This window comes from Typopeltis vanoorti, chromosome 4 (genome assembly GCF_054136105.1).
Source record: "Typopeltis vanoorti isolate ZY-2024b chromosome 4, IOZ_Tvanoo_1.0, whole genome shotgun sequence".
NCBI classification, from domain to species: Eukaryota; Metazoa; Arthropoda; class Arachnida; order Uropygi; family Thelyphonidae; genus Typopeltis; species Typopeltis vanoorti.
Window position 1 is genome coordinate 22,045,416 of NC_143552.1, and position 13,132 is coordinate 22,058,547.

Genomic DNA, 13,132 nt, shown 5'->3' on the forward strand with positions numbered 1-13,132 from the left:
GTGTGTGTGTGTGTGTGTGTGTGTGTGTGTGTGTGTGTGTTGGGAAAAAATGATCATATTATTATGTAACACCTTCAGGGAGTCCAAAGACTCATTGAGGGAGGGCATCTATTTTACAACTCTGTCTCCATCATCTACACCAGTGGTTCTCAACTGGCATTCCCCCGGAACACTGATGTTCGGCAAACTGGTTACAAGCATTCCGCCGGTGAAAGATGTCACATGACACACGAGTGTAATTGGCTACTCTGATCCTAACAACTGAAGACTGCTATGCTCGTTTACTTCTAAACCAATAGACTGGTAGGCTCTATTAAAGGATTTGTTACCCTTGAAAAGAAAATAAATCCAAATATTATATCTATGCACTGTCTTTTGCACAGAGAATCCCTAGTTTCAAAAACATTACCAGTAATATTAAAACCTGTACTAGACCAAGTTGTAAATATGATAAATTACATCAAGTCAAGACCTTTAAAAGCACACCTTTTTAAAAAAAACTTTGCATATCTATGGAAGCCAAGTATGAATCTTTGCTTTTGCACACCGAAATAAGATGGTTATTCAGGGGTAAAGTGCTATTTCGAATTTTAGAACTTAAGAATGAATTATTAGCCTTTTTTCAAAATGAAGGTACAGATGCTTTTCTAAAATGTCTTCAAAATGATATTTGGTGTGCTAAAATGGCATATTTAACTGATATTTTTAATTACTTAAATAGCGTTAATACAAGTATCCAAGGGGAAAATGAAAATATTTTAACATCCACTGACAAATTGTCAGCTTTTCAGAAAAAGGTATCTCTTTGGAAAAATGCATATGAGAAAAAAATACAGTAGATATGTTTCCTTCACTCCATAATAAAAATATCGAGGGAATTATTTCCATTATAATAGACCATTTAACAATATTGGAAGAAAAGATTTCAAGTTACTGGATACGAAATCCATTTGGTAATACATCGAGTTTTGAATTTTCGTTACAAGAAGAAGAACAATTAGTTACCTTGTCAACAGATCATATTCTAAAAATGAAATTCTTTGAAATAACTTGTGAGGAATTTTGGATTTTTGTCCAAGCAAAATACCCAGCTCTCTCTACAAGGGCACTGAAAATTTTGTTACAGTTTTTAACATCATATTTGTGTAAGCTCGGTTTCTCAATATTATCCAATATAAAAACTAAAAAGCATGAAAGACTTTCTAATAATGCTGAAATCTGCAAAAGCCGAAAAGCTCAGGTATCAATTAAAATAAGTTCCATTTTTATAAAAGGCAAGTCCATGCATATTTTTATTGTTAGTTTTATGACTCTAATGCTTTTGGTGTTCCCCAAATTTTTCTTATAATCAAAAGTGTTCCATGATTTCGAAAAGGTTAAGAACCACTGATCTACACCAACGCATCTACCGCCCACCACCACTACTAGTATTTTCACAGACAATCACAAACATCCATGCCCACGACGGGATTCAAACCTGCAGCCTTTGGCTGGAGAGTGGATACGCTAACCACTTGGCCAACCAGGCCAACAAGCAACTTTAAAATCATTTACTATTAAAAAAAAAAAAAAAAAAAAAAAAAAAAAAAAAAAAAAAAAAAAAACTTGCTGTACCTTTCTGAAATAGGCTATTTTTTCGTATTCTTGAATTTCAGTAGTTGCATATAGCACTTGTCCTAAAGTTTTCTGGAGAAAGGCTGCATAAAACCAAGATTGTATCACTTATTTAATATTTAGTTTTAAATATTTAAAAAAGTATTGCAATCCAAGTTCCACATACATTTTTCCAATAAAGAAAATTCCGAATGAATGCTATAAAACAGTACGTTCTTTGAAACATGGCTTTTAATCTGTTATCACAACTCAGTATATTAGATTTCCAGGTCATGGTTCACTTTCAATTTCGTGTATGAATTGCTTAAATAACATTGTTAATTTGCAATTTTCATGATACAGACGATCATCTTCTAGCAGTGACAGTACAAACAAGCTCAAGGCGACTCCAAATAAAAAGACATCTGTGCAGTATAATCCTCGATACTTATGGATTCGACTAGCACTTTTTGAAAAGCAGCTAGCAAAGATAGTAGACCATCTTGTCCAAAATAGTAGGTATGAATTTTTTTTTTTTTTTTTTTGCTTAGTATTATAAAACATCTTTATAATGAGATCAAGCTGACTTTTTAACTTTAGAAAGAAATATATTTGATAATGTGTTTACAGTAGACTCTCAGTCTACTATGGTGAATTTATTTTATCATAGAATTGTAATAATAGGATTCAGGACATGACTTTTCAGTAGTTTATTATAATGAGTGGTTTATTTTTAGTAGTGTTTGCTATAATGACTGAAAAAAATGTTAGAGACATCCCCATTATAAAGGGAATTTGATCATTATATGTGACAAATGATATATGTAGGTAATGGCCGTCATATGCCATTAGTCTGATGATTTGAGACACATTATTTCTCTGTATTCTAGAATGTGCATGTGTTAGTGGGCAAAAGTGATGACATTAAATTGGAGGTGATAATGGGAGCTAGGTGAACCCAATAAAAGTATATTGATAGCTAACTGTGTCAGTGTCTCAGGAATACCAAGACACTGTTTACACTTCCCCCACCCTGCGTGTGCGCGCACACACACACACACACACACACACCCTTATATGCAGTGGTGACATCCTCCAAGTTTGTTCTAAACACACTGTAGGAACGTAGAATCTGCAGTTAAAGCATGTTCTAGGTTTCTACCTCCTACCTACCCTGCTTTAACAAGTTTAAGCAGTTTTGCAGGCTGACTGCTAGATGGTACGTGGGAACATATTTGATGATTAATGCAACCAGGAGCTTCCCAACCAGCTAGTTGATTCTGCTGTTATTTATTACAAGATCATTTCAGGAGAAAGTCCGAGTATAGTGATATGTGTGGGAAAACATTTTTGAGACCATGCATTCGGAAGACTTGGAGTTCACTATATGTCAAGTCTTTAACAATTCCACATGTTCCAGCTACAGGATGATGTATAATTAATTTGTTTTTGTGGTAATGAATTCGACCTGTGTTTATTTGTAATTTGTAGAATGTCTTCTACAAGAAAATTTTCTTTAGTGGCAGGCATTTTCATATAGAATGATGTGGGTAAAAATCAGAATGGGGAATGGACAATGATGTACCTGAGATCTCACAGAAAATTCTAGTAAGGAAGAATGGGGGCTTTTTTTTTTATTAGAGAGGGTGGTTGACATGAAAGAAAAAGTTGGTCCTTATTGGATAACTAAACAGCAGTTATACCAGATATACAGAAATATGTTCAAAAAATTTGGAGAAAATTGCACAGCTAATAATAATAATATTCATCTCCTACTGTATTTCTGTTCAGACAATGAATAAGTTGTCACCATGTTCCATCATAACTATGTGAACAAGTCCACATGGGGGGAAGACATGAAAAATAAGAAGCGTTTTGTCAATAGTGTTATTGTTGATAACGGTTTTCTTCATGCTATTTCAGGACACAAAAAAATACAGGCAATTGGAAAATAGGAAGTGATCATCACTTAGTTTTAAGCCAGATAAAAATGAATATCATAATGAAAAGTAAATCTTTTCAGAAAGTTTTAAAAAGAATCATAGCAATTTTCAAATTGCTATGATTCTTTGCCTTGAATCCTGATGACTCGAATTTTCAAAATTCGAGTCATCAGGATTCAAGGAGAACCGGCCTACCAGTCTTGAACTCGGGGGTTGGGTGCCAGGGGGAGGACCCCCCTTTTCAAGTTTTCAAATTTCCAGTCATCAGAATTCAAGGAGAACCGGCCTACCAGCCTGGAACTCGGGGGAGTTGGGCACCGTAGGCGCCAGGGGGTGGAGCTCCTAGTATATATATATATGTTCATTTTAATATAAACTGACTAAAAAACCGAGAATTATAACAAATTGAGATTTATTTGAAATGCAACATGTTTCGTCGGGATTGACTTCATCAGGCATTAAGAACATAGAAAGCTATTAAAAGATACTGAAAACTAAACATTGAGACACTCTAAAGGTATACAATTATACAGCTATAATATTCGACTCTAAATTTGACTGTAAATTACAGTTATTATGAACTTGAGCTATAGTCCGTGTTAAAGTTCTATTGTTGTACACTTGTGCGTGTGTGGAAGCTATGGGAAGCCCACTCTCTCCTATATTAGCCAACATTTTTTTCGAGGATTTTGAATAAAAGGCAATCTCCTCTTTTAGTTTAAAACCAAGAATTTGGCTTAGATGTGGACAATATAGTCCTCATATAGGAGCATAGTATTGAGAATCTTCACAGGTTTCTCAACCACTTAAACAACCTCCACCAGGATATCAAATTGACCATGGAGTTGGAAGAAAATAGTTCCCTCTGTTTCCTAGATGTTAAACTCACCAAGACGCCTGAATCAATAAAAGTCTCTATATTTAGAAAGCCAACATACACGGACAGATATTTGCATGCGTCCTCACATCACCATCCAGCGCAAAAGTTGGGTATTATATCAACTCTTGCGAATCGTGCAAGATCTGTACTGTCAGATGAAGAAGAACTACAAAAAAGAACTACAACATCTGAAATGGACCTTTAAAAGCAATGGCTACTCTTTAAAAAGTATCAACAAACAATTATCCCATCGTCAATGTAGCAACATAGAGACACAGGGAAATGGACCTTTAAAAGCAATGGCTACTCTTTAAAAAGTATCAACAAACAATTATCCCATCGTCAATGTAGCAACATAGAGACACAGGACGACTCCAAAGGTTATATCTCCTTGCCATATATCATCACACTATCCAATAAACTGAGTAGAATCTTAAAGAAATTTAACATACAAATGTGCTTTTTGACTCTTCCAAAAATAAGATTAAGTTTCAGCAACTACAAACAATCTCACAACCTTCTACAATTCCCAGGTGTATACAAAGTCACATGTGAGTGCGGAAAACCTTACTATGGTCAAACGAAGAAATCTATCCTCCTACGTCTTGAGGAACACCAGAGAGATATTGCTTACAAGAGAACCAGAGCTACTGCCTTATCAGGCCATGTCCTGTTTACAATAAACACGAATAACGAAAGCCACCGACATTAAGTAAATTGGACAACAACTTCAAACCTACATATTTGCCACGATGAGGCAGAACACCGCATTGTCGAGTCAAAAGAAATCACCTTGGACACTCTTCATATGAACAATAATCTCAGCTATAATTTGCCTGACTCTTTCAGCTCTACTATCAGATACTGGAGATCGCGGGGTTCCACACACGCACAAGTGTACAACAATAGAACTTTAACATGGACTATAAATCGAGTTCATAATAACTGTAATTTACAATCGAATTTACAGTCGAATATTATAGCTTTATAATTGAATAGCTTTAGAGTGTCTCAATGTTTTGTTTTCAGTGTCTTTTAATAGCTTTCTATGCATCTTAATGCCTGATGAAGTCAATCCCGACGAAACATGTTGAGTACCTTATTGTAGATTAGCTTGAAGCTTGAGGTGTTTGAGCACCTACAAGATTTATCATAGAAATAGGGTAAGGGCTGTCATCAGTGTAATTCCCTAGTTCTAGAAATTTATTTTCCACTTTAATGCTATATGTTTCAGTAATTCCTGTGAAGTCTAATCTGCATGGATATGTTATTTGTTTTCAAATATATTTTCATATTAACAGTGAGGAGTTGGTGATCAGAGCCACAATCAGCTCTGGGAAATTCTTTAATATCTTTTATCAGACCTCCATCATTTGTTTATAAAGATGTAATCAATTTGGTTCCTTATTCTGTCTCCAGGTGAATAGTGTCCATTTGTATTGCTCAAAGAAGGTGTTAGTAACCATAAGTTCTCTTTCTATACAGAAGTTGATTAGTCTTTCTCTTCTTTCATTTTGGGTGCCCAGTCCATGAGATCCCAGGACTGTCTTGTTGTGGTCTTCCATCCTTTTATTAACTTTGGCATTGAAATCACCCTTAATGATCAAAATATCTCTTTTCAGTATTGCATCTATGACTAAATAATTCAGATCCCTGTAGAAGAGGTCAATGGTCTCTTTGTCTGCATCACTTGTGAGGGCATAAATCTGTAAGAGTGTGATTTGTATTGGATTACAGTCAATCCTTAAAGAACTTATCCTATCATTGATAGGGTCATAGCTCAACACTGATTTGAACATACATTTTTTGACAATTATTGCTATTTCTTTTCTGCTTATAGAATCATATCTAACAAAATAAATGGTATTGCCTAGGTGTGATGCAAAGTGTCCCTTGTTTTTCCAGTGGGGTTTCCACGATTCCTAGTATACTGATGTTTAGTCTTTTCATTTCATTTTGCACTGTGTCCAGTTTGCCTCTATGTAGCAGCCCTTATACATTCCAAGTACCAATAGGTGTAATTTTCCTTAATTGGTGCTTTTTGGTCATAGTTAGATTGTGTCTGAGAAAGGTGTCAGTTCTTTGAACATCATGGATTTTCAATGGGTGTTGTCTTATCATCATCATTCTTCATTGTGGCTGTGGTTGTCATGACAAATGAGTAGAGTGGTTTCCCTTTGCCTCTTCTACCACAGAGCTATGGCCAATAATGCTGATTCAGCCATGCCAAATAGCTATCCGGACATGAGCACCTTTGGTGATATTGCATATCTTTAGCCAGTGCTGGAATGTGCTATTGTCCACTTCTGGGGTATGTGCTTAGTCTGGCTCCTACCCAAATGAGATCTGACTGGCTTGGGTTGCCCTGTCGGTTGCTAAGCAACCTCCACTATAGCTCCTTGGATTGTCAAAGCACACAAGCCCTCTCACCATGTCAAGGTGGAGATACCTTTCAGGAGGTAAGGAGAGAGTAAGATAACAATATATTATATATAATTTTATTTTAATTGGTTACAATGTTTGAGATTTGTGTCCATAATGGTGAATTGACTAAAACACATGTATTCCAAAGGAATACACATGCCTCGGATATAAAAAAATAAAATATTTACTGTAAACAAATATACATGTACAATACATTCAGTGATGTATATTAAATAATTCTCTTTAAGTTTGTAAGGAGATATAATACTATGTTCTCCCCAGGACCTTTTGAATGGGCAAACTGCCCGGCTGGTTTTACTGACCACCCAGCTAATTAATGTTGTGAATTGATATGGCTAAATAATGAGCAAGAATGCAAAAATAATTTAAGACATTTTTAAATTGATAGTGATGAGAAATCGAACCGGGGAGTCTCGATACTCGTGAGACCAGCAAAATCTCGAGAGCTTTGGATATTCTGATGCACGCCAATTCGTACGCGGAAGAAGACAAAAATCAGGATCTCAAATACAACAGTATTGGTTGCAAAGAAGATCTTTTACGAAAGAGATATAATTTTGATGTTTGAAAGAAATAAATTGTGAAAATTGAGCAAATTCGAATCGAAGGCAAAAATCGATGTTAAAAATCTACATTTATTTTTCTTAATAATGGTTTTCGTCCGAAGATCTTGAGTCAAGTATTTAATATTTTATTTCGTAAAAGAAAATAGGACTTTTTTAATTCATCTAACTTGTCTAGATCATGGCAAAGGCAAGATGTTGACTTAACTTAAATAGAGCCAGTCTTAGAAGCCAGAAAACTATCCATCATGGAATTGAAAGACATTTTCAAAATCTTCATCAGCATATTTCAGGTGAATGGTCAGACCTTCACACTGATTATTCAGATTCTAATGTTATTACATTTAAGACTACAATATATGATAAATACATAGGCACAGTTATTAAACACCTAGAAGCAAGATTTCCAGATATGCCAATCATTTCCTGCTTTTCAAGACTTTTCAATGCAGAAAGTTATGATCAACGTGAGGCTTCTGAGATTCTTTTTGATTATTATTCTGGAAATGGAAGTCCTGCAGTTTTAAACTATGAAAGTACTAAACTAGAATGGGCAGTTGCATCAAAAATGATTACTGAACAGTCATACAAAAATCTAGATCCAAGACAAATAGTGCTGAAATTAGCAACAACATCTGAGCCCAAAGAGTCTTTTCCAAATTTAGCAAAACTAGCTGCTGTTGGACTGGCCATACGTGTGAGCACAGCTGAATGTGAAAAGGGTTTCTCTGCATTAAAAAGGATAAAAACCTGTATGAGAAACTGTATCAGTCAGAACACTCTAAATAATCTGATACTGATTTCACTGGAGGGACCAGATCCAACAGATTTTAATTACGAAAAAGCTGCTGACAACTGGGCTTCTAAGAAGAGAAGAATTAATGTATAGAATTTTAAGCTGTGAGCATTACAAGGTTTTTCATAAATTAATGAGAAAATAAGAAAAATCCTAGTCTTGTTTGTAATAATTACTATATAAAATATTATCCTTGTTTGAAGTAATTTCTAATAAAATTACTATTTTAATTTGTTATGAAAAAGAATCTTTCTTAACTCATTCAAAATTTTTGTATGCCTGGCTAATCCGGCTGGTAAAAATTTTTACAATTTTTACCAGATTGTAATTCTGCTGCTAATATATATCATATTAACAGCAGAATTACAATTAGTAAATTCTAATATTCTATATATGTAACTCTTAATTTCTTATTACATATTAAAACATATATATTATAAAGCCATTCTAGAATTATATAGTATGAGCTCAAAGAAAATATTATCTCTCACTCTCATATTCTCTCAGTTAACACGTTCGCTGCCAACTACAAGTATACTCATAGTTGGTATATGAGCCTCGCAAGCCAGCTACGAATATACTCGTATGTCGATTTCTGCCAGCTACAAGATTATTCGTACTGACCTTGAAGAAGTGAAATTGCTTGGTGTGTGGTAACAAACTATGCCCGAGGAGCGTGCAGCGAACGTGTTAAATTCATTTCTCAGAAATGACATTAAATAATATGCAAAACCTGCTGAACATAGTAGTTAACTAAAAGTTCTGTAGTTTCACTTGAACCATTATGGGAACTTCCTTTACAGCATTTATTTTTATTACTTTCCTGTTTATTTTCCTTTATTTTATTTATTTCTGCTCACTTATTTCCAGGTGAGAGATCGAGGAGTGCATGTATGTGGAAAATGTAAAAGATGGGTAGAATTTCGTGATATGGACATTAGTATAACGGACATCAGCAGCATTGCACCATAAACGAGTGATATACCGATTGAGAGAGAGACAAGTAGCACGATCAAGGGTGAGGATAATGAGTAGAATGAAAATGTAAAAATGAAGCATTCAAAGTTTTGAAGATAGTGTTAATTGGGGAGATGAATGTCAAGCAAGAGTGGGTAGTTTGTAGAGAGATATAAATGCACTGAAAGAGGAAGTGGAATGTCTCGGGAATGAGCTGAGAAGTGTGAAGGACAAGATTGGATCACTAGAAAAATTGAATATAAAGCAAATCAGAGTAGGGGTGAGAGAGAGGTATGGGAATGATAAAAAGGGAAAGATTAAGAGAATCAGTAAAAGAGAGGGAGTGAGAAAAATGTGAGAGAGTGCTGGAACCAGGGATGGAGAGATGACAGGACAATAAGTAAGTTGGGGAACACAGAAAGAAAGTGTTAGAGGAGAGAGAGAGAGAGTGAGGGATGCAGGTGAGCAGGGAGAAACAGAGTGGTAAAAGGTAGATGATGTATGGAGACTTCATGATGCGAGGTGTGCAAGATAGAATGCCTAAGGAGTGAAAGGCTGGATGAGATGATTGTGATGATGGTGGGCATGAGTGACTTGAGAGGCAGTGTGAAATGAATGGCAAGATATCTGCTAGTTCATGCTTGAGGTTGTACAGTAGAAGACTGAGAGAGGGAAAATAGTGTGTTGCCCAGGTATGATAATGCAGAGAAAAGCATCAATCAGCAATCCTTTCTTTCATGCTTACACGGTGATCAGAATACATTTTGAAAAATTATAGAGACAACTACCATGTTATAGATTAAAACTTTAGTTTAATATAAACCAAAATCAGCATGACGTTTCGACCTTCATATCAAGGTCATCTTCTGGAATATTTACAAGAAACAAGCTGCACTACAATCTACATGGTTTGCTAAAGTTACTGACCAACCGTTACTACAATTATTGGCCTGACCTCTGGTGAAAAAAAAAAAAAAAAAACTTTACTACATCAAAGCTAGAGTCTTATTATTATTATTATTATTATCTATTAGGCTACAAAACTAAGAGTTGGGCTGGAGAGCAACATGTTTTTATATATATATATATACACACACACACACACACACACACACACACATATATATAAAAACAATGTGATTATACATATAAATTTCAACCAATTCCATACCAATCAGAATTTCAATTCTGAAGTTCTGATTAACCACCCTAATCTCAACAATAATGGTAGCATAAAAATTCCAAGAATTTGGATGGCACATATTCAGCCCACTTAGTATCTAGCATACTTTATGAAACTATTCCATACCAATTGGTTGAAATTTATATGTATAATCACATTGTTTTTTTTTTTTTTTTTTGTTTATATATATATATATATATATATACAGCACCGGCATCTAGAATTTTTCTTGTGTGTGCGATTAATGTTCCGTGCCTTTCCAAAAAAGTTTTTTTTGAATAAAGTGTGAATAAAACGAACAGGAAATGAAAAACAAATGAAAACCGCTTTACAGTATAATGTTACCTACGGATTAGTCTTGCTTATACAAATTTTTTTTAAACAGAACTCAACAATTAATCATAAGTTGATTTATGATACATCAAAAAATTAAGAACTATTTTAGGTTTATTTTCGTAAATTTTAATAAAAAAATTACAGTGATATAATCGGGTCCAGGATACGATTTCAGAATTTATTTGATTGTTTCCGGGAAGATCTGAAGGGGCCTGAATGGAAGACGATGTACATTCATAATTATACGTACCATTCGTTGTTCATTTAAACTCTTATCTCATATTTTTTTGCCATCTTTTAGGCACCTTTTCTTCTGCAGCGCCTGTGTATATTGAACACTTTACACACGCCACCAGCCGGGCTTGTGTATATATATATATATATATATATATATATGTGTGTGTGTGTGATGATCAGCTTTTACTCGGTTGTTATACACTTGAAAAAAATATAGATTTAATGACTATAAGACCGCGATAACATATAAAGATTTTAATGATAAATACTACTAGTTTCGGCATATAGCAGCCTTCTTCAGGTATTTATAAAGGAAAGGAATACTAATAAACATTGAATTATTTAAACAAACTGGAAATTACAGGTACAAATTGTCTCACATAATCGATACATAAAAACGTTGTATTTTTTCAAGTTGTTCCAACTGGCGTGCCATTGTTTGTTGCAATTGTGCATGCAGGTTCACGTGAACGCCAATATTGAATAACTGCAGCATGGCTATCTGGGATGTTATAACTTAAATTGTTGTTTAAGTGGACCGGGTTCAGTAGGATTTTCCTTTCAAACTCATCATCACAGCGAAAGATATTTTCTGATCTATTCCAGCAGACAGAGTGGCTTCGTTGGTCATCATTAGGATTATTTGAAAGAAGAACATCTTTTGTAAGAGATGTCTCTCTTATGCTCTTCTATTCGTTGTTCAATAGATTTGTTAGTTTGACCAAAGTATGGGATATTGCATTTGCACCACAATTTATATACTCCAGGGTACTTAAGGTTGTGATGAGTAGGTTTTGGATGGCTGATTAGAGAACAGATTTTTGGAAGTGTGGTGAAGAAGGTCCTGATATTATATTTTTTAAGGACTTTAGCTATTTTCTTAGAGAATGTGCTAATGTATGGAATGGAGATGCTACGTTTAAAATTAATAGTCTCTGTTGTGCACTGCCTAGGAGGATTCAGAAGAAATTTCTTAATTGTTTTTTCAGAGTATCCATTTTGTTTAAAAATAAGAGTGAGGTGATTCATTTCTTTTTGTAGTTCATCTTGTTCATTTAAGACAGAACGTGCTCTGTGTCCTAAGGTAGATATAATTCCAAGTTTTTGTGGTGGAAAATGATGAGAAAGATTATACAGATATCTATTGGTATGCGTAGATTTTCTGTACATAGAGATTTTTAATCTTTCAGAGCATCGTGTAAGCATAACATCCAAGAAAGGTAAGGAGTTATTATTTTCTAGATCATAAAGAAATTCATGAAGAAAACATCCCTCTTCGCCCAATAGTGGACGGAATTGATTCACCTACATATAAACTTTCAAAATATTTAGCAAAGTACCTCAAATGTTTCTCCAATAAATCTTCATCTTTCATCAAAAACACCACAGATTTTGTTTCTCATATTAAAGATATTCCCATCGATGAAAATGACATTCTAGCTAGTTTTGACATTATATCTTTATTTACTAACGTCCCTACGGACGAGGTACTTACATTACTACAGGACAAATTATCCAAAAAAATGTTCACTTTATTAAAGCATTGCATTCATTCTGGTTACTTCAGATATCAGGACTCCATTTACCAACAAAAACAAGGCCTGGCAATGGGCAACCCTTTGTCCCCAGTGCTAGCTAACATCTTCCTTGAAGATTTTGAAAAGAAAGCCATATCTTCCTTCTCATTTAAACCAAAAGTTTGGAAAAGATATGTTGATGATATATTCATTATTTGGAATCACGGGCACACATCTCTCACAGATTTTCTTCGTCATCTAAACATCCAACATCCTAATATAAAATTTACTGCTGATCTAGAAAATAATAACTCCTTACCTTTCTTGGATGTTATGCTTACACGATGCTCAGAAAGATTAAAAATCTCTATGTACAGAAAACCTACGCATACCAATAGATATCTGCATAATCTTTCTCATCATTTTCCACCACAAAAACTTGGAATTATATCTACCTTAGGACACAGAGCACATTCTGTCTTAAATGAACAAGATGAACTACAAAAAGAAATGAATCACCTCACTCTTATTTTTAAACAAAATGGATACTCTGAAAAAACAATTAAGAAATATCTTCTGAATCCTCCTAGGCAGTGCACAACAGAGACTATTAATTTTAAAGGTAGCATCTCCATTCCATACATTAGCACAGTCTCTAAGAAAATAGCTAAAGTCCTTAAAA

General features: G+C 34.5%; 1 protein-coding gene across 10 annotated transcripts in view; it reads left to right on the forward strand.

The window, feature by feature from the left end:
* LOC150107158 (small G protein signaling modulator 1-like) overlaps positions 1 to 13,132 on the forward strand; it is a 568,327-nt gene that overhangs the window by 66,490 nt on the left and 488,705 nt on the right. For 5 of the 10 annotated variants that reach the window (XM_090391666.1, XM_090391674.1, XM_090391667.1 and 2 more), the window contains exon 5: positions 1,957 to 2,108. In XM_090391666.1, the coding sequence (XP_090247792.1) occupies positions 1,957 to 2,108 (152 nt within the window). Of the gene's footprint in view, positions 1 to 1,956; positions 2,113 to 13,132 lie in introns of those variants that run through there. The other 5 variants (XM_090391669.1, XM_090391672.1, XM_090391670.1 and 2 more) reach the window with 5 other exon arrangements.